This window comes from Barbus barbus, assembly GCF_936440315.1.
Source record: "Barbus barbus genome assembly, chromosome: 27".
Lineage (NCBI taxonomy): Eukaryota > Metazoa > Chordata > Actinopteri > Cypriniformes > Cyprinidae > Barbus > Barbus barbus.
The window spans coordinates 25,034,399-25,054,076 of record NC_136755.1 but is presented as its reverse complement, the minus strand read 5'-3'; the positions used below and the strand labels follow the sequence as shown (position 1 = coordinate 25,054,076).

General features: G+C 36.3%; 1 protein-coding gene across 2 annotated transcripts; it reads right to left on the bottom strand.

The window, feature by feature from the left end:
- Positions 1-706: 706 nt before the first annotated feature.
- LOC306847636 (glycogen synthase kinase-3 beta-like) lies at positions 707-19,661 on the bottom strand. 2 transcript variants are annotated; one of them, XM_079381694.1, is made up of 10 exons: positions 19,323-19,661; positions 18,064-18,251; positions 16,961-17,044; positions 15,818-15,928; positions 11,988-12,118; positions 9,968-10,172; positions 9,349-9,444; positions 7,172-7,358; positions 3,878-3,955; positions 707-3,084 (listed from the first exon to the last, which is right to left on the bottom strand). In XM_079381694.1, the coding sequence occupies exons 1-10, from the start codon at positions 19,576-19,578 to the stop codon at positions 3,032-3,034; spliced, it is 1,389 nt and encodes a 462-aa protein (XP_079237820.1). In that variant the 5' UTR covers positions 19,579-19,661; the 3' UTR covers positions 707-3,031. The 2 variants fall into 2 exon arrangements, with proteins under 2 accessions (XP_079237820.1, XP_079237821.1); XM_079381695.1 differs by lacking the exon at positions 16,961-17,044 and having other exon boundaries at positions 1,689-3,084; positions 19,323-19,659.
- Positions 19,662-19,678: the final 17 nt, after the last annotated feature.

Below are 19,678 nucleotides of genomic sequence, written 5' to 3'. Positions count from 1 at the left end.
GTTCCTAGAAAGTACCTTTCTCAGATGAAATGGCCTCACCTGCTGTAACAATACACAAGTCGGAAGAAATCGCACATGGAAAATCTGACATATAATAATACTGTACTCACTGTTTTTTAAATCCCTTGAGAATGTCCCTTCACTCCAGGTCACTTTCAGACTGCCGGTCCTGTATTAGAGGTTGCTTTGGGCAAGAAAACATCTGCTAAATGACAAACAACCTTTTTGAAATGAAAAACAAAGTAAACATATTGTACCAAATGCATATTTCACAGACATATACATAATATACAAATATATACATTCAGCAGGGTTCAAATGTTCAAGAATACTATTAAATGTTTCTGTTTTGCATTTAATTATATTAATACAATTTGTTTCCATTAGTAAATATATTATTTAAAATTATGCCAATTTATTGGTTCAAGACCACTAGTAAAAATGCTTGTTTTGCATTTATCTACTTTAATACAATTTGTTTTTATTACAAAATTTTATTAGCTATTATGCAAATTATATTAAAAAAATATATTTAATTCTAAATAAAACATACAAACTTTTCTAAAACACAAATTTTCAGTGTGGTCTCACTTTTGGCTGCACCATAAATGTATTCAAATTGATGGTAAATTGAGCTCATGTTAACAGGTAAGGCATGTTAAAATTCACTTTCAGCACACACACACCAGCACTGCCACTGAAAACTCAGTTTCGTCACTTTATTAAATGAGTTCAATTTATTCTGACAAGCTCTCTCCATTCGTCTCTATCTTTGTCTTAGGACACGATTCCCCCTGGGCCAGAACATTGAGGCAGAAAGTTCCAACAATTAACAAAAAAAAGGTAATAACAGACTAACGTTTGTATGGCAGGCTTAAGGCAGAGATGGGGGGGGGGGGGGGGGGGGGGGGGGCAGGATTATAGGAGCAATGAAGGGGAAGAGACTTCCAGGCTGGTTTCAATTCATTTAACAAGCCTTCAAGGAGAGGAAAATAAACTTCAAAGCCACATACGCATTTCTAGATATATTAAAAATTCACATTTTTCTAAGAGTACACATACATGATGCTGTGGGCTTGATTCACAGATATCAGATTAAAGAATAAACACATTCCACTGTCTTTGAGGCTTCAAGCCAGATTGGCAAAACCTCCACAAAGCAGCCGATTCACTTCAGAGACCGTCCTTTTCATGAAAAACAGACTTTCAGTGCACCTTTGCAAAAATATGCTCAAATTGCCAAGTCGAGAACAAAGCATGACCCTGTTGGACACGCACCTCAAGTTTTACTCAAAAAAAACAAATCCCTTTTTCTCACAAATCAAGCACTGAGCTTATGAACTGACATACAGTACGCTGACAAGGGTTACTGTTTCACAAAAAAAGTGAAACTTTCAGGCTCAACATTACAGTGCAAAACAATAAATACTGTAAATGACAAACAAAACGGACGTTGAGCTCTTCAGAGCTAAGAGAAGACAGCCCAAGAGAGATGAAAGGAGAGAAAGACATCGACGAAAACACAAAAGTGGTACAGTGTCGGTATTTACATCTTACACAGGGCTTAAAAACTGAAGGATATTTACAAACAGGTGGGCGGAGCAAACCTGGTCAAACCACACCCACCGAACAACGTAAAAAGACTAATGAAAAAGAACAGGAGAATAGCATGAGAGTCACAGAAAGTTGGAAGAAGGGCCCTCTAGGGCTTCAGAACAGGGTTTATTGAGAGGCTAACAGATGTGTTCAAGAAAATAAATGATATCAGTCATTTTTGGACAGTTTGTGGATCGATGCGGTTGACTGAGACCATTTGACGTGACTATTTTCAACTCGTGTGTAGATTCACAAACATTCTAGAACTGTTCTACCACAAAGTCCTTAGAAGTAGCTTAGTTACCATAAAAATAGCATAGATGCTAAAACAGAAAGAAAACGTACTGAAACACTGAATTATGAAGCATGGTTCAGTCTTCAAACCTGACGTCACCTAAAAATGACTTTGAACGAAACAGATGAAGACTATGTAATCTCACAAGCATAAATTAAGCCTAGACCCAGAGCATCATTAACAGTTAATGATAATTAAATGCCCAGGAATATAAAGTCACTTCAGTTCAGTACAACAATATTAATAAGCTATTGTCTTGCATACCTCTTTCTTTCCCTTCTTAATGGTCAACGACAGCATTAAACCTTTTCTCAACTAGCTTTTCATTTACTCCACAGGGAAACGATTGCAGATGCTTTCTCAAATCCACCATTTTAAAATAATAAATATATTTGCAAGAGGGTAAAAGCAAGATATTATTCTTATTTTTTTAAATACAATAAAATAACTATATAAAACCACCACATTTAGTCTCGCCTCTTTTCCTTGACATTTACAACAAGATACATCATTTACCGTGACTGCTTGTTCCCCATGAAATGTATTTTACACCGGATAGGGATATTGAGAGGGACGAGAGTGTTACTCCTAAACAAATCAAGGGAAAACATCCACCGATAACTTTGATTTAAATAAATTACGATTCAAATTAAGACAGAGGACCTGCCCCTAGCCACTGAACCAATCATATTTGACCTCCAAAACACACATGGTGTTGCGTTATGGTTGCACGTGAGCTTTACTATGGGCGTAGCCTTTCGGAGCGCTCTCGAGATTGACTACCTCTATTATCTGAAGCAAATATTAGCAGTATAACATTTTGTAGTTGTTTGCTGCATGTGCATGGCAGTGTGTCGGAGTGTGTATGTGTGTGTCCAGTATGTTTCTTTGCTGACTGTTGAACAAACTTGCAGTCTACAAACATCGGGTTTCCCAGACCGCCGTGCAGTAACTGGTAATTCTGCAACACATGACATCTGATTCAGGTGGTAAATGTGTGAATTGGAGCTATAAGAAGGAGAAGCCGTGTATGAGGTAAAGAGTGTGTAAGACTGTGTGTGTGTTTGTCAGAGGGAGAGATGTGCGCGGTGGTGGCTCAGATGCTGTGGTGTATAAGCTTGAATTTTTTGAGAGACAGCCTCAGGTGCTGTTGGTCAGAGTAGATCCAGGCTGTACAGAACCTTCAGATCCATCTAGCAGAGAATAAAGGGGACAAAAAAAAAAAAAAAAAAAGGACATTGAAAAATTATATTTGTCAGTGTGATCAGCAAACACAAGGCATAAACACATAAAATGTTACATGCACTAGTGTTCAAACTGTTTTCAGCAAGGATTCAAAAGTGACAGTAAAGACATTTATAATGTTAAAAATATTTCTTTTTCAAATAAATGCTGATCTTTTGAACTTCTTCATCAGAGAATCCTGAAAAAAATCATCATGGTTCCACAAAAATATTAAGCACCACACATTGAAAACAAAACATTTATTGAGCAGCAAATCAGCATGTTAGAACAATTTCTGAAGGATCATGTGACACTGAAGACTGCAGTAATGATGCTGAAAATTCAGCTTTGCGTCACAGAAATACATTTCATTTAACTCAAAACAGTTATTTTAAATTGTAATAATATATTCACATATTACAGTTTTGAATGTATTTTGGGTTACATTAATACAGCCTCTGTAAGTATAAGACACTTCAAAAAAAAATATTTAAAAGAATGGTAGTTTAACAGGAGTTAAATTAATACCCAAGTGGGACGTTACTACATCAAAAAAGTAATTTCAGAAGCAGGGAAAGTTATTGTCCGTGAAAGATAATGAGAAGCAGCATTTTTCTAATTAGAATAAATGCACTGATTAATTGTGCACTATAAAGAACAGGAAGGCTTTATTAACATTAAGTTAATAAGGTGAGTTTTGATTTAATGTTGTCTTAACCCCACCCACTCAAAGGGCATCAGTGAGAAGGATAACAGCATTACCGTTGGATGAAGCTACGGTCTGTGCGCGGGCATGAGGTGGAATGAGAGTGGAATTGAGCTGCGGCTGAATCATCAGCTCTGAAACAAAGAGAAACACACTCTGTTGACAGACCTCGAAGTGGAACAAACAAAGAAGAAAAAATATCAAATGCTCTTTTAAGAACAGAAACATTTCACACAAACTATCTCTGGGTTGAATGGTAAAAAAATTTAAATAAATAAATAAAATAAATGTGCAAGCACTGCATCACTAAGTAATACCAAAGGGGGGAAAAAATCCAAATAAGAAAGGTAACTGGATATTTTGGAGGGGCTGAGCAAAGTGCTGCTAGTCTCCTCTCAATCGCTTCTGTAGTATTTAATTTTCTTCCCTGAAGTCCAATTATATTAGTCAAGGTTTCTTGCATCAAACGCAGCTGTAATTTAGTTTTACATGACCATTTGCCGCCCTCTCTCCAACCCTTAGAACTAAAGGAATGGTTCATCCATAAACAAAAAACTGTCATAATTTACGCACACTCACGTCTTTCCAAATGTGTATAATTTTATTTCTAATGCAGATCACAAAAAGAGATTTGTACTGGCTGTGCAATTAATTTCCATAAAGAATTAAGCTTTCAGGCTTCAAAAAAATTATAATAAAGTAGTCCAAAGGACTTCCTCTGACGTCTTCTGAAATCATATGATATTTGACATTTAAATCACTTTTCAGTGATAAACATATTGTGCTGCATTGAAGAACATCATACATGTCATCATGCACACAAACATGATGGTGAGTAAATAATGACAAATAACTAAAATCTTTTTACCTTTAAAAGTTTGGGGTCAGTAGGATTTTTTTTTGTTTTTGAAAGATGTCTTATCAAGGCTACACTTGTTTTACACATCTATAAACTGGTAATATTGCGAAATATTACAATTTAAAATAAATTTTGAACATTCAATTTTTAGCATAGGCATTATTGCAGTCTTCAGTGCCACACGATCCTTCAGAAATCATTCTAATAGTGTTGTCACGATACTGGAATTTCTAACTTCGATACGATACCTTGAAAAATATCGATATTCGATACCATTTTCGATACCACGGAGAAAAAAGCTGCCACAATATTAAGGGGGTAATTTTTTTAATTTAAAGATAAATATAACAAGTCGAGAACATGCGGTATATTTTACATGAACAAAAAAATGTCTTGAGGTACTGCATTTGTTGATTTATTAATTAATCTTTTATTAATCTTAGTTAAATGTTAATTGAAACTAACGTTTACTAATACATGCACTAATTAAAATCCAAAGTTCTATTTGTTGATATTCTCATTTGCTTCATAACCAAAATATTTCCAGATATAGGGCCCTATGAAATCCGTTTTATTTTTCCCCAAATTCCGTTAAAAAGTTTTCTACATTCAATTTTTACATTTTAATTTTTCTGGATTCCGTTTTTATCCGTTTGAATTTTTCTGGACTCTTTTTTTTTTTTAATGGTCAAATTAAATGCTATTAATCTAAAAGCATGTCTAATTCATTAAAATCATGAAAATTATACAATTTAACATTTAATTTATTAAAAGTGTAACAAAAATTTATAGTTTTATTTTTTCCCTCACCTTATGTTTTATTGTTACCAGATTCTGTGTTTTAGCATGTCTATTATTTGAATGCATACAAACTATTTTTATTTATTCTTACAGTAGCCTTATGAAATGTTTTCCCCCTCAGAAATTCTGTGTTGTGTATTTCAATTTTACTGGATATCAGATGAAGGCATAAAACAATTTTAATTCATTTATATTTGAATTAATGAAAATTAAACATTTACATTTTTGGCAAATGAAGGGGATTTACTATTAAAATTTAAATATTTTGTGATTATTTCTTTAAAAAAAATTAACAGTAGTAGTAAGTAGTAGTATTATGTACATTCTACTAAATAATAGTAATATAGCCTATTTCTGGGACACGGTCTTTAATAGGCTAAGTTAAACTGAACTTTTATTTTGACGGGTTGCCGTGAATACTTCTAAAGTTCTGTGTGTGTATGATATGACGCTAGTTTTACTCAAATTAAATGGTAAAATGCTGGTAAAGTGCCTTTCAGATCAGTTCTGGAGATATTGTTGATGTATTTATGTACTCATTGGGACGGCAGACGCTGAAATCACCGCGAGCGCCACATTAGTAAACACAACCGCACGTGCAGCACATTCACACAGAGACGCGGAGATCATGCAGGATTCATATTTAAATCCACTTTTGCAGCTTAATATTTACAGATACTAGTCCATATCGCGATTTGATTTAAGTGTAATGACCTACTTTTGATTAATTCATCCAAACTTTGACAAATTCCATGACATTCCGCGTTAAACTGTAAATTCCGTTTTTATGACTGGATTCCGTGCGCGTTCTCTGCATCGCGGAGATCATAGATCCCTACAGATAGCGCTCCTGCTGTGTTCTTTAACAACCAGAGCAGTCATCTTTCTATTCACTTCACTTTTGCTATTTAACCAGAGCGAAGGAGACGAGTGCGGTCACGTGTGGTGCTTGTCCACACGCCTCTGGAGAGAAGTGAAAGTGACAGCTCGGCTAGTATCGGTGTATCGATACTTCGGGAAATTAATATTGGTACCGTTCAGATATTTCAGTATCGATATTTATCGAAATATCAATATTTTTGACAACAATACATTCTAATATGCTGATTTTCTGCTCAAGAGACATTTAATATTAGTATCAATATTGACAACAGTTGTGCTGCTTAATATGTTTGTAGAAACAGTGATACATTTTTTTCAGGATTAGATAAATAAAAAGAATTTATTCCATTTTATTTAAAAACATAAAATTAGACCCCAAACTTTTGAATCTCAGCGCATGTAAATGAATAATTGGCTAACCTCTACGGACTGCTGTATATACTGTCTTCTATCTGGACAGGTCAAAGTGGGGAAAAAAGGTGTTGATATAATACATAAATGGGGGTAGTTATATCGTAATGGGAGACCGCTTCAGCTCTGAACAGGCTAGTTTTAATAAATGGTCTGGTGCACTGGGCAGGGATTTCTCATGTCTCCATTTAATGATTCTCACAGCTGGATTTACAATAAAGGCGGATTAAATACTGATCTGGATCCTTGTTCTGAGTCTGAATAACATCAGGCTGAAACTGACACTAATCCTACAAAAATCTGTTTTGTTGAGATGCGTTACTTGGATGACACCTTTGCATGCAATCAGTGAGAAGTTTGGTGCAAAGGATACACATGAAAGGCTCCTGTGACTCACCTGTGGTGGTGAAGTTGAAGAGCGGAGGCAGCTCTCGACCGCTGGGCAGACGGGTGCCAGGTTGGCGCAGCTCGTCAAAGAAGGCATGAGCGCAGGCTTGGAGCGGAGACAGTCGTGTCACTGGTGTGTACTCCAGCAGCCGAGAGCACAGGGCTATTGCCTCAGGCGGAGTTCTTGGTTTAAACACCTGTGGAGGAATGACATAAGAAACAAGGAAACAACACTAGAGTTAACAGACAGCCGACTGAAATTAGATTAGAGTTAGAGTTGGACAAAATAATGTGAATGTTGGGTTTTGTGGAAACAGGGTCTTAAAATGAATATTGAGGATAGCTGTCACTTTACTGCAGTAAATGTTGTTTGGATACAAATCCTTCTTAGTGTTTGATGGTCCATCACATCATTCACTTTCAGTTTTTGTGCACTATTCTTCTTCTTTGATGAATCTCGCCATGTTTTGTGTACATAGTCATAATAGTTATAAAGACTGTTGTTCATAAAACACTAAAAAATTGGGCTGTTGAGGTTACAGATGCTCCTGCAGATGGAAGTTTGACAAAACACCCATTTTAACCATTACTTGTACGAAACATTGCTTAACACAACTTAGACTACACTGATTTATAAACTACAGAATATAGACCGGGGCCAAAGACCAAAAATATTAATTAGCAAAATATTTGCCACTGGCGACTATATACATTTACGTTATGATCTAAGTTTATACATGTAATGTCTTTTTTCCTGATTGTTTTGCGATCACATCGCTTGTTGTCTTGCCGTAATAAACCGAGATGACGCACATCAAAGTTTTAGTGGAAAAAAGGCTTTCAAACAGTCCTCATCTTCAGGTGTGTAGCATGAGAAAGACTGAAAATGACAGAGACATGCAAAATAAAAGTGTTTATTTTCAACAAACTACAACAGGTAAAGCTGTCAGCTGTGTGGACATTAACAATATCATAAACAATTCTCGTTTATTATAGATACTAATATGGCTTATTGTTATCAAGATCTTTTGTCTATATGCGGTGTTCTGTTAATGCGTGAACTTCATATTATTTGTAAAGAACTTCCCGTCCAATAATCGCAATAAGCTTTGTGCCGTTACCTTCATCAGCTTCAGCTTTAAAATTCGGCCAAATTCATAATGAAATTCAAACAATAAATACCGTTTTGGCATTCTTTAATGTGGGATGAGCGATCGCTTTAGGTCTGATGTAATCGCTCATTCAGTGTTTTTAAAGTGTGGAAAATGTGTAAAGCTTAGACAATGCACCATAACAACATGTTGACCTCAGAATAACCATTTGGCGTCCATAAGCTCATCAGTCAGCTTAGAAAAATAACTATACAGAGGAGCACTTTGCTAAATTCATGCGCTGTATTGCATTTTTATATTTTTACTTAACCTGTTGTCTACATGATAAGAAAGAATGCTAGGAGCTAAGGCTAAAACACCTCCTATAAAATTGCATTTTACTAATGAAGAAAAACAGACTGGATGTGTGCAAGACATATGACAACATTTCTAGGATGCATTGAGGAGGAGCTAAAACTACACTCAGTGGCCAAGTGATCCTAACATTATAGTCCAAGATATTGGCACAGATTCAGTGTAATAAACAATTTTTTGCGGCTGTATATAGTTCAAGTTGGAAAAGACGTTTAGTTCCCAATTTAAGTGAACCTTAGTTCCCAGTACATCTACAAGATGGATTAAAATGCTGATAAAGACAAGAAAAGATCACACACAAATACATAACAGTCTGACTAAAATGTTACGGTGTTAAAAAATAAATAAAACGTTTATTCTGTGGCACCTAAAAAAATTATTTGGCACCTAATTTTCTTTCTTATAGGAGCCGATGGCTCTTTAATTGTTTTGTTTTTTTGTCTGGAGCCCTGTAGACAATAAAAAGATAAATAAAGGGTCATAGTAACTACTGAATTTGGTAAATTTGTCAAGTATAAAACCTTTGTAATATATTCAAACTGTTACCTTACATGTCGGTCAGATGGTTTCTTCCTGTCTCTTGGACAGAACAAGCAGTAAACGTGCAGATTGTCAAAATGTGTTACTTGAGTATATTTATAAGCCAGATTTGTGACACTGCTAACTGATACCTCATGGCTTTGGCTGCAGACGCGAGTCAGATACTAGTGTGACATTTTACCTTGGTCCATGGATGTGCTTTGATCTGTGGGAATTTGAACTCTGTGTAGTTTGGGTTCATTTCACAGATCTGTTCTCTTGTGGGTGTTCCAAGTACCTGAGCAGACAGACAGAAACAGCTGTGAAGAATGCTGGGTTAAAAAAAACAAAACAAAAAAAAAAACACTAGCATTCAAGGACTTTTTGTTTTGCTTATGAAAGAAGTCTCTAATGCTCACCAAGGCTGCATTTATTAAAAAAAAAAAAAAACAGTAATATTGCGATAAAATACTATTTAAAAACGGTTTTCTAACTGAATGCATTTTAAAATGTAATTTATTCATGTAATGCAAAGCTGAATTTTCAAGCTGAAAATCATACTAATATGCTGATTTGCTGCAAAAGAAACACTTATTATCAATGTTGAAAACTGTTTCATATTTCATTTTTAGGATTTATTGATAACTAGAAAGGACAGCATTCATTTGATATAGTAATCTTGTGTAACATTACAAATGTCTTTACTGTTACTTGTGATTAATTTAATGCACCCTTGCTGAAAAAAAATTATTTATTTTTTAAAAATCATTGTGTTGGACTGAATCTAAAAGTACAGCTCAAAAGTAAATGGTTAAGTTTACCTTTATGATCTCCACTAGCTGGTCCACACCACTGTCTCCAGGGAAGATGGGCTGCCCCAGCAGCAGTTCGGCCAGCACACATCCAGCTGACCAGATGTCAATGTTGGAGGTGTAGTCTGTTGCACCAAAGATGAGCTCAGGGGCGCGATAGTATCGTGAGCAGATATAAGAGACGTTGGGCTCACCCCTCACCAGCTGCTTTGCACTGAGAGACATATTTGAATTATGAGAAAAACTTTAGACAGTCAGTATCAGTCAAAAAAAATGATAGATTTATAGCTCCTCATCAAAACAAACACTGAATCAAGCTCAACACCATAAAAATCTCTCTCCATTAGGGCTGTGCAATTAATCGAAATTCAGTTTAGATCTCGGCCTCCAACGATAATGATAATACAATAATCGAGATAAAGCGATTATTGCGCCCCATTCCGCCCCCTTTCCAGCAGTGCGCATTCACTTTTCCATAAAAGCCCATTTCCATGTGTAAATCAATAAAATCACGAAACTTGACTTTTGCAAAAATGGGACGTGCTTCAGTTATTAAAGTTGATTCCATTTATTAATGTTTTTAAAAGCGCAAAAAAGAACTTGCGCTGTTCTTCAGGAGGATATCTGTGTATGTGCTCAGAGACGGAGCAGAGCAAGGACATGTAAAGTCATCTTTTAGCTGAGCCTGAACGTATGCACCTAAACGGTCAAATACATGCAAAAATGTGTCAAAATGCGGCGCTTATTCACGTAAACCCTCGTCCGTTATGTAATAAATGAATGTAAACAGTTGAGATTGAAGATATGCGTGTAACAGTAAATCCGTGGATCCGTGCAGCTCTTAAAGTGACAGCGGGCTAATATTCCTGCTGCCGACTGTGTGCTTAATATTAATCAAACAACAAAAGACAAAGATAAAATCACTCACTGCTCTTCACAGAAGGTATTTTGCATCTTTAATAAGAAACAAAGGAAGTTTAATTCTTACAGTGAAGACTATGCGGTTTTATTTTACATTTGTTAATTCAATTTCTATAGTAGGCTGTTAACTGAATACTTTAGACTTGCATTAACATTTGTTTTGGTTATATGGCCCACTAATAATCGTGTTAAATAATCGTGATTACAATATTGACCAAAATAATCTTGATTATAATTTTTGTCATAATCGAGCAGCCTTCCTCTCCATCTGTAGAAATTTGTAGAAATAGTCTACAAAAGAGACTATTTCACCACTTTTGTTCATGCAGGGGTTTTGGCATTGAATGCTTTAAAATTAAAGCGAGTAAAAACGAATGGACTAAAACATGCCTGAGTGACAGAACTGCTGGGAAAACAGCTCCTAAATTCAATACAGCTGTTTCACTTTCAAACAAAGCGATCAAACACTCTCATGTGCATCTCTCCACTCAGCCAAATAACTCTTTTCAAGCCTTTGAGTTGCCAAATTGTCCACTTTTTTTACAGACACAAAAAGCAGTGTTCATGTTGCCTCAAAAGAAAACCTAACGGCCTGAATGCCATCAAGTGCCTTACACAATCACAAATTAAATACTTGAAATTGCAATAAATTAAACAAATGTGGTCTGGATTACAGTGGTCAACACGTCTGCCAACGGTTCAAGTGGTTCTCATAAAAACGGCTTTGAAAAAAGACTGTTTTTAATGGGAATCTATCAGAAAAAGCAGCCAGAGTTTGGCCTGGAGGACAAAGGGCCCCATCAACATCTGAATTCATATCGCTTTTGTCAATGAACCGTGGACAAGAACAGTTCCATTTGCTAATATATTTAACAATGCACTATCAAAAACAAATAAAACTTACTAAGACCGGAGGCAGGGCGCGTTAATGCATCCCCAATAAACACCAAATCTTGACACAAACTAAAGCCCACACTTACAAAGAGGGGCACTCTCAACATATAATGACTATTATAGTATAACATTGTTCACTGGCGAGCAGGACACATTTGAGAAGCCATCAGATCCACTCGCTCGCTCTCAGCTCTCTCTCACACACAGCACTGACCTGCCAAAGTCACAGAGCTTGAGAACAGCCGTTTCTGGGTCCACCAGGAGGTTCTGTGGTTTAATGTCTCTGTGACACACGCCCTGGGAATGGATGTAGGCCAGACTGCGGAAAAGCTGATACATATACACCTAAGAGAAAACAAGACGACAAGTAAGCATCTTTATGTTAAAGAAAAAAGGCAATATCTTAATCAGCCTGCATTTTATATTACTCTAAAGACTAAATAATGTAATTAAATTATTATTAATTAATATACACATTATTATTCAGTAATGTTTTTTATATTTAGCTTTTTTTTTTTATATTCATTATTAATATTCTTTTTGATCTTTTCCAAAGCATTAACAAAAAAAATGTAATAGGCTACTAATGCAAAATTTTACATTTTCGCCCACACTCATTAACCCTGGCAACATAATTAAAATATACATTTAAAAATAAAAATAAATAAATAAAACTAATTCTATCAATGCGACTCGAATATTAGGCCTGTTTATCACAAGCAAAGTCACGATACAAGACTGAGCTGAATTTCACCTCAGCAGAATTGAGTAAAACAGCTGTTTATAAAACACTGCAAATACCCTAAAAGTGGCAATTTTAATAAGCTATAAAAAATTATCTGTCGAGTATTTTGAACTAAAACTTCACATACACACTGGGGATATCAGAGACTTATTTTACATCTTGTAAAAAGGAGCATAATAGGTCCCCTTTAATCGCTCAAGAACTACATCTTTCTCAACAAGGAGCTCGTAACATCATTGTTTCTAAAGGAATGAAAGCCACAGCTTCGCTGTTAATACAGAAACGCGGCAAAATGGTGGTAATTCATACATACACAGCCTCTCTCTCTCTTAAGTGAACACTTGATGAATTACACTTTTCTGAGAATAGAATATCTAAGTGGAGATCGCTAAACTGCAAGCTCACCGGGGTGTTTTCAGAAAGCAAGCGTGTTTATCCGCAGTGGAGAGCGTGCACGTAAGCATGTTTGCCAGGTTGACAAAGATAAGCATCACACTAAGCCAGTGGTTCTCAACCTCTTTTTCCACCGGGCCGCACTATGGTCCAAGTGCAAGTCTCACGGGCTGCACGCATGTCATTTACATATTACGTCATCAATACAAACCAACCAGATTTATAACATTATTCATAGCCTAAATATTATGATATCTAAACAATTACATTTATTGAAATAAATAAATAATTCTACTCACCATTAATAAAACACCCGATGCTGTCGGGAACTGACCAGTTTTGTGAAATTCTGCTCAAAAGGAGTAACAGCTCAATGAAGTTGCGATTGTTAGTTGCAGTCTGTAAGACGCACACGGAAGCATGACTTGACACGCGACATTGCAGAAAGTGTACGTTCACAACTGTAGCCTATGTTATGGAAAGCATTTTCAAATTTAATAATCTGAGGTTTTCTCCAGAGATGTTTTGCCACATTTCTGTAATTAAGGATGATTGCTGCGTAGTAGCCAATGGGTGTTTCTTTTTGCCTGAACATCTTCAAGTGAGTGGCGGGGCAAACTGAAAGTTGATGCCGAAAGTCCAGCACTCTCTTCACTGCTGATGCTGTGACTATTCATGTTTGAATGCGTTCCTTCGCTGGCATTTTCCACATTTCGTTTTCTCCCTAAACAAATTTGTCCATTCTGATGCTCAATTTTACAGAACTAATGGCTGCTGCTGACTATTTGAATTGAAAAAAAAGTGCACGCTTGTAAGTGTTCGTTAAATGCGTAACATCAATTACGTGAGTACACAGATCTGCTCGTCTGAAAATAATATATGAAAAACTAAATTATTTTACATAAAAACATTATAGCTTATATTTTTTCAGTACATTTTTTAATTAATGCAAAAACTAAAATGAATCGTAAAACTGAAAGTTATTTTTTAATTGTGTTCGGCATATAGACCAGTGGTCGGCAACAGGCGGCCCGCGGGCCAAAAGTGGCCCGCCAGCAATAATATCTGGCGCGTGCCCGTAGCCAGATTATTTTGATAGCGGCTGGTTCTGAAATAGATCTGTCATGACAGCAACAGTTACTCACAATCAGAGTATGTGAGCAGAGCGGTGTGATTTTGAATGGAGCGAGGAGTGGATTTTTTTAAAAGTCGGAGCGTCGTGGTTTTCACTCGCTTCAAGAGTGCTCCATCACCGCTCCATCACGAGCACAAATCATGCCAACGACCCATAATATAACTGCATATTTAGCAAGAATTCACGTTAAACATATTTAGCTAGCTTGATAGAAAAGGATCACTCAAATCAGAAAGAATGTGAAGGCTATGATGACTGCAGTGGACATGAGCAGGAAGTGGGATTTATTTGTTCCTTCTGAATATTTTCAGCTGACAGCTGACGTTTTTTTCTCAGAATTGCGTGATATAAACTCGCAATTGCGAGTTAAAAAGTCATAATTCTGAAATACAAACTCGCAATTCTGAGAACATAGTCTTTCCCCCCTCAAAACTGGACTTTCACTCGCAATTCTGACTTTATATCTCACAATTCTGAGGAAAAAAAGTCAGAATTGTGAGATAAAAAGTCACAATAACCTTTTTTTATTTTTTATTCAGTGGGGGAAACGGGCATAGAACTGTGATATTTCAAACATACTGAAATACTTTAGACGCGGAGCGGTGTTTCTGATATCAGTGAGCACGGAGTTGAGCGGGAGCGGAGTAATTATTAAATGTGCGGATGGGAAATTATTGACGCTCCACTCCGCTAACATACCAAATGTGGCTTTTTGTTAATGACTGTCGCAGGATTTTACACAGAGTAACAGCTCACTACCAGTTACAAAATACACTGTAACAGTCAGTCACAGGCAATTCTGGTTGCATTTTTCATTAATTCATATCTTAAATTATCCTTTGACTATATTCTGGCCTGCCATCTAGTAGTTTTTTTGGGCCCGATGCCAAACGTACTTGCCGACCCCTGACATAGACTGCAACATTTAGGATGGTGGGCCGCATTTGGATTAGTGGCGACCCGCGGGTTGAGAACCACGGCACTAAGCAGATATTTCCATATTGCGCAAGTGGGAAGTTCTGTTTTGCGGATTACGTCTTTTTATATCATGCAACCCCGGTTGTGTTCCTCTGCAGCCAGATTAGCCTATATATATATATATATATATATATATATATATATATATATATATATATATATATATATATATATATATATATATATATATATATATATATATATATATATGCTCTTTTCATTATTTTTTTAGAAACCTTGCACTTTTCTACTCCATTTTAAACTGTGTCCTTGTATTCAAATTAAGCACGGTCCACTGCTGCACACGTGCCACGATATCGATACAGCTGTCTGTGTCAATGTATCGAACACAGCACTACTGAATATTATACAGGAAATAATGTACTGTGGTGGGCCTTGAGACTTTATTTTATCCATCATGATTTGACTGGATTGGGAAACATAGGCAGTAATATTATTATCTAATTTATTTCCTATCCATATGGCTTTGGTTATGTCAGCAAAAATAAGAGTTGTCTTAGAAGCATGAAAAGTTAAGAGGCTTGAGAGGCTGTGTGTCAGTGATTTTCCCACAGTGATGACATAAAAGAAATCTAATCAAACAGTAGACAAACAGTTAAATTTATTAATCATGATAGCATTAATGCTTCTGCTAACTAATATGGCTCTAACTGTACTAAGATTAGCCAAACATTAACCAAAAGCATTTATAGAGAATAAAAATTGTAAATTGTGATTTGTGTTTTTTGATTTGAAATTTCAAGAATTGAAGAGTTTGTTTAGTCAACTTTACCTTCACATAAAAGATGGGAATAATGGTTTTAGCTTTGCTGAAGTGCCGTGCCACCCTGTAGACGGTCTCGGGCACATAGTCCAGCACTAGATTGAGGTAAACCTCGTCCTTCTGTGGAATAAAGACACATTAACCTCTGTAAATTGTGACAAACAATAACCAGATGATGCTAACCCTGGAACAACATATAAAACTACCAAATTTTGCCTAATCGCAAAGTTTAATCGCAACATTTAATCATTGCAGTTAATAGTGTGTTCACCGTCTGTTTGATTATGTGTGATTTGTAACTAACGGCATGATTCTTACTGTACATTTCTGCCATAGTCACCACTAATAACCTACTCCTAAATATAATGTAGAAACTTAATATTTTCTGTAAAGCTGCTTTGCAACGATTGGTATCATAAAAAGCGCTATACAAATAAACTTGAATCGAATTGAACCTGCCAAAAATAAACTACATGCCCAAATCTATAAGCCCTTGTATCCATATTTTAGCTTTTAACCAAAAGACTTCCCAGAAGTGTGGAAACTGTTATAGCAGGTCCAACTCAATATTTATGCCCATAGAATCAACAAGCACATACTTGTCAATAGAACAGGCTATCCGAATGAAAAGAGTCACCATTATCTTAACTACAACGATCTGAACCTAATTTAAGAGGTATTCTCATGACATGCAAGACTATTCAAAGGTTTGGGGCCTGTAAGTTTTTAATGCTTTTGAAAGAAGTCTCTTAGCTTCAACAAGTCTTACAATTTAAAGCAAATGCATTTTTGAATACATTTCAAAACGTAATTTATTCCTGTGATGCAAAACTGAATTTTCAGCATCATTACACCAGTCTTCAGTATCACCTTCAGCAATCATTCTAATATGCTGATTTGCTGCTCAATAAATATTTCTTATTATTACTAATATTGAAAACAGTTGTGCTGCTTCATATTTTTTGTGGATTCAACCTGGATTATTTTTTCAGGATTCTTTCTTTAAAATCATTAATGCCTTTACTGTCACTTTAAATCATTTTAATGCATTCTTGCTGAAAATTATTAATAAAAAAAAATCATTACTGACCCCAAACTTTTCAACAGTAGTGTAAATATAGATCTTTGCAACAAATGTCACAGTTCTTTTACCTTCTCTCCACTGCAATAGAAGAAATAGCGCAGCCTCACTATATTGCAGTGGTCCAGTTTTCTCATAATCTGAAGTTCTCGGTTCTTCATGAACACAGAAGAAAGACTGTTAGCAGCTCTCAGGGATAAGAGACGTCACAATATTTACACGCAAGTAGTCACAACAGAGCAAATTCCCCTACAGCAGCCTGGGTTTAAGTGCCTCGTTCAAGGGCACAGTGTTAGGTTTGGTAGTGGACAGCACACGTGGGTCATGGAAACGGTTAGAAAGGCTGAAATAGAGGGTGGTGTTGGTCATATAACATACTGGTGGTGAGATATTAAATTCAGAATATTGAGACTGAGAAGGTCTCTTAACCCACAACTGCTCCCAATTAGTGTGAGGCCAGTCACTCTGAATGAAAAGCATCTGTTGAAAGAATTTAAAACACTTACAGTTTTAATCTTAGTTTAAGTTTTATTATTTTGGTATGTTCTTTTTTCATTTCATTTTTTAATAAATATTTCTATATAGCTTTAATTTATTTTATTTTTTTTCAGTTTTAGTAATTTTAGTATTTAAAAATTGATTTCAATTAGTTGCCATAACTTAAAAAAAAAAAAAAAGTTTTTGTTTTTCATCTATTATTATATTTCTTTCTGCTTTATTTTTAACTACCAAATAACATTTATAACATGTTGTTAACTATTAAAAATGAACTATTCCATGTCGCTTACTGTTTACACTGGTAGTCTCTTTGCTAGTTACATCAGCACATGCAAGAGAGCTATTGCTAGCTAGCAGTTAACTATGATGTTATGATGTTTACACAATAAAATTGAGCTTGTGAGCTAGTCAATATTTCAATTTAATTACAATTAACATCCTTGTATAATAGAAGACAAAAATTCTAAAGTTCTACTAATTTAGTAGTTTGTTAACACAATTTTAGTTTTAGGATTTACAGTGTTTTTTTGTTGTTGTCAAACTACATTTCATCTGTAATTTAGTAGCAAATTAGGCAGTTGAGAATTACTACACAGAAATTACTCTTAAAAAGTTAGTGTTATTGAAAAGAGTGAGTCAGCAAGTATTTATATGCTTGTGTGAGGGTGTGTCATACCTTAAACCGCTTATCCTGAAGTACCTTCTTGATGGCCACCCACTCCTGACTGTCAATGAGGCGTGCCTGATACACCACGCCAAAGGAGCCATTACCGATCACCTTGATATCAGTGTAGGACACCTCCTGCGGGCGATCCGGGCCCTGGCCCGGGGTGGCAACTACTGTGGTCACCTTCCCACTGTCTCCTACAACACATTTGAGACAATAGATCAGATTGTTGCAAACGGACAAATATGCACCAGGAAATTTTGGTCAGGGATGATGTTCTTGCAGCAACTACATTCATTCAGCAGTGCTATTCTCAAAAATAAATATATTCCTACCGATTTGCCATATGCATACTGATTCAAAACACAAGTTTAAGGAAATATATTAACATATTATGATTTTAAAAAAAAAAGGTAATTTACCGACCGTAAGCATCAGTCACCGTAAAATTTCTAGCGGTATAAAAGCTGTAGAATGATATGCATGTTGGACATAAACTTAACTAAAAAGCCTCATGCAAGTGTACTTAGTAAAAAACAGTGTGCAAGTCTAAATGAAACATGGCACATATCTCATTAAATATGGACCTGACCTGTTTGTGTCCTTCACACAGGACATTATGACAGTGGGTGTGTCAGGAAGGGTAGTTACCACCAATTCAACATGCCCTACAACCTAGTAAGTTGCCCAGTAAAGCATTTAAACAATCACTTTAATAGCAGAGCCATGGAGAAACACGCTTGTCAACCAGTTTATGATAGTGTCTCAAATCCAAGTGTGCTGCCAGCATTATCCACTATCCATTATTACACTACACAACTGACTAGGGTACTGCCATGTTTTCTGACATCTTACCATGGTAAAGTTGTTATTTTGGTGTAAGGGAGCATTGTAATACAGTTTTCTCTGGTAGCAGCATTGTATTATTTTATGTTCCATATGAATACCAATGCACATTCATATGGAAACCAGTTCCATGTTATATAAAAGTACCATGGTATTACCATCACTGTACCATGGAAACGCTATTGGCATTTTAGCTAATGTCACAAAAGGCTGTCTACGCCGCACAGTTGATCAGTATTTCTCGGTTTGTAATTTAACTCAAAATTGTGACAGATTTCCTTGGTTAGCTTAGGCTAGTTTCGTGAAGATGACATAACTGTCTATAACCAAAAAAAAAAAAAAGCACATGGGTGTGCTGTTCAGTTATATACACGGTACGATATGTCCACTCGTAACTGAGATAACTTCGCTTATATACTCACTAGATAATTTTAAATTTGCGCAAGCAGATGAACTGTCCGCCGAGGCCTGCGAGACCCCGGGCTTTCCTGCGTTGCTCCCCACGACAGCGGCGGATCCGGCGGATGCTGCAGCGGCTCCGGACGCCCCCTGAGGCTCAGCGAACGAGGTCGTCCTGGGCCGCCCGCTGCCGCTCATATCTGACTGAAAGTGTGCCGAGGCTGAGGGGCGAGGATCAGCGGTTCCCTCGTCGACTTGGGCTGGTGCAGGGTGAAACATTAGGTTAAAAACGAAAAGATGACAAACCTTTTTGCCGCGACCCTCAGCGTTCACCCACTCTCTCACGCGCTGAGAATACGCGCAGCCTCATGGGGAATGC

Excerpts from the sequence above, each read along its gene's own strand:
- LOC306847636 (XM_079381694.1), bottom strand. The coding sequence starts at position 19,578 with ATGTTTCACCCTGCACCAGCCCAAGTCGACGAGGGAACCGCTGATCCT. Across the intron at positions 7,359-9,348 it reads AAGCACATCCATGGACCAAG|GTGTTTAAACCAAGAACTCC; the intron begins GTAAAATGTCAC and ends ATTCCTCCACAG. Across the intron at positions 3,085-3,877 it reads GACCGTAGCTTCATCCAACG|ATGGATCTGAAGGTTCTGTA; the intron begins GTAATGCTGTTA and ends ATTCTCTGCTAG.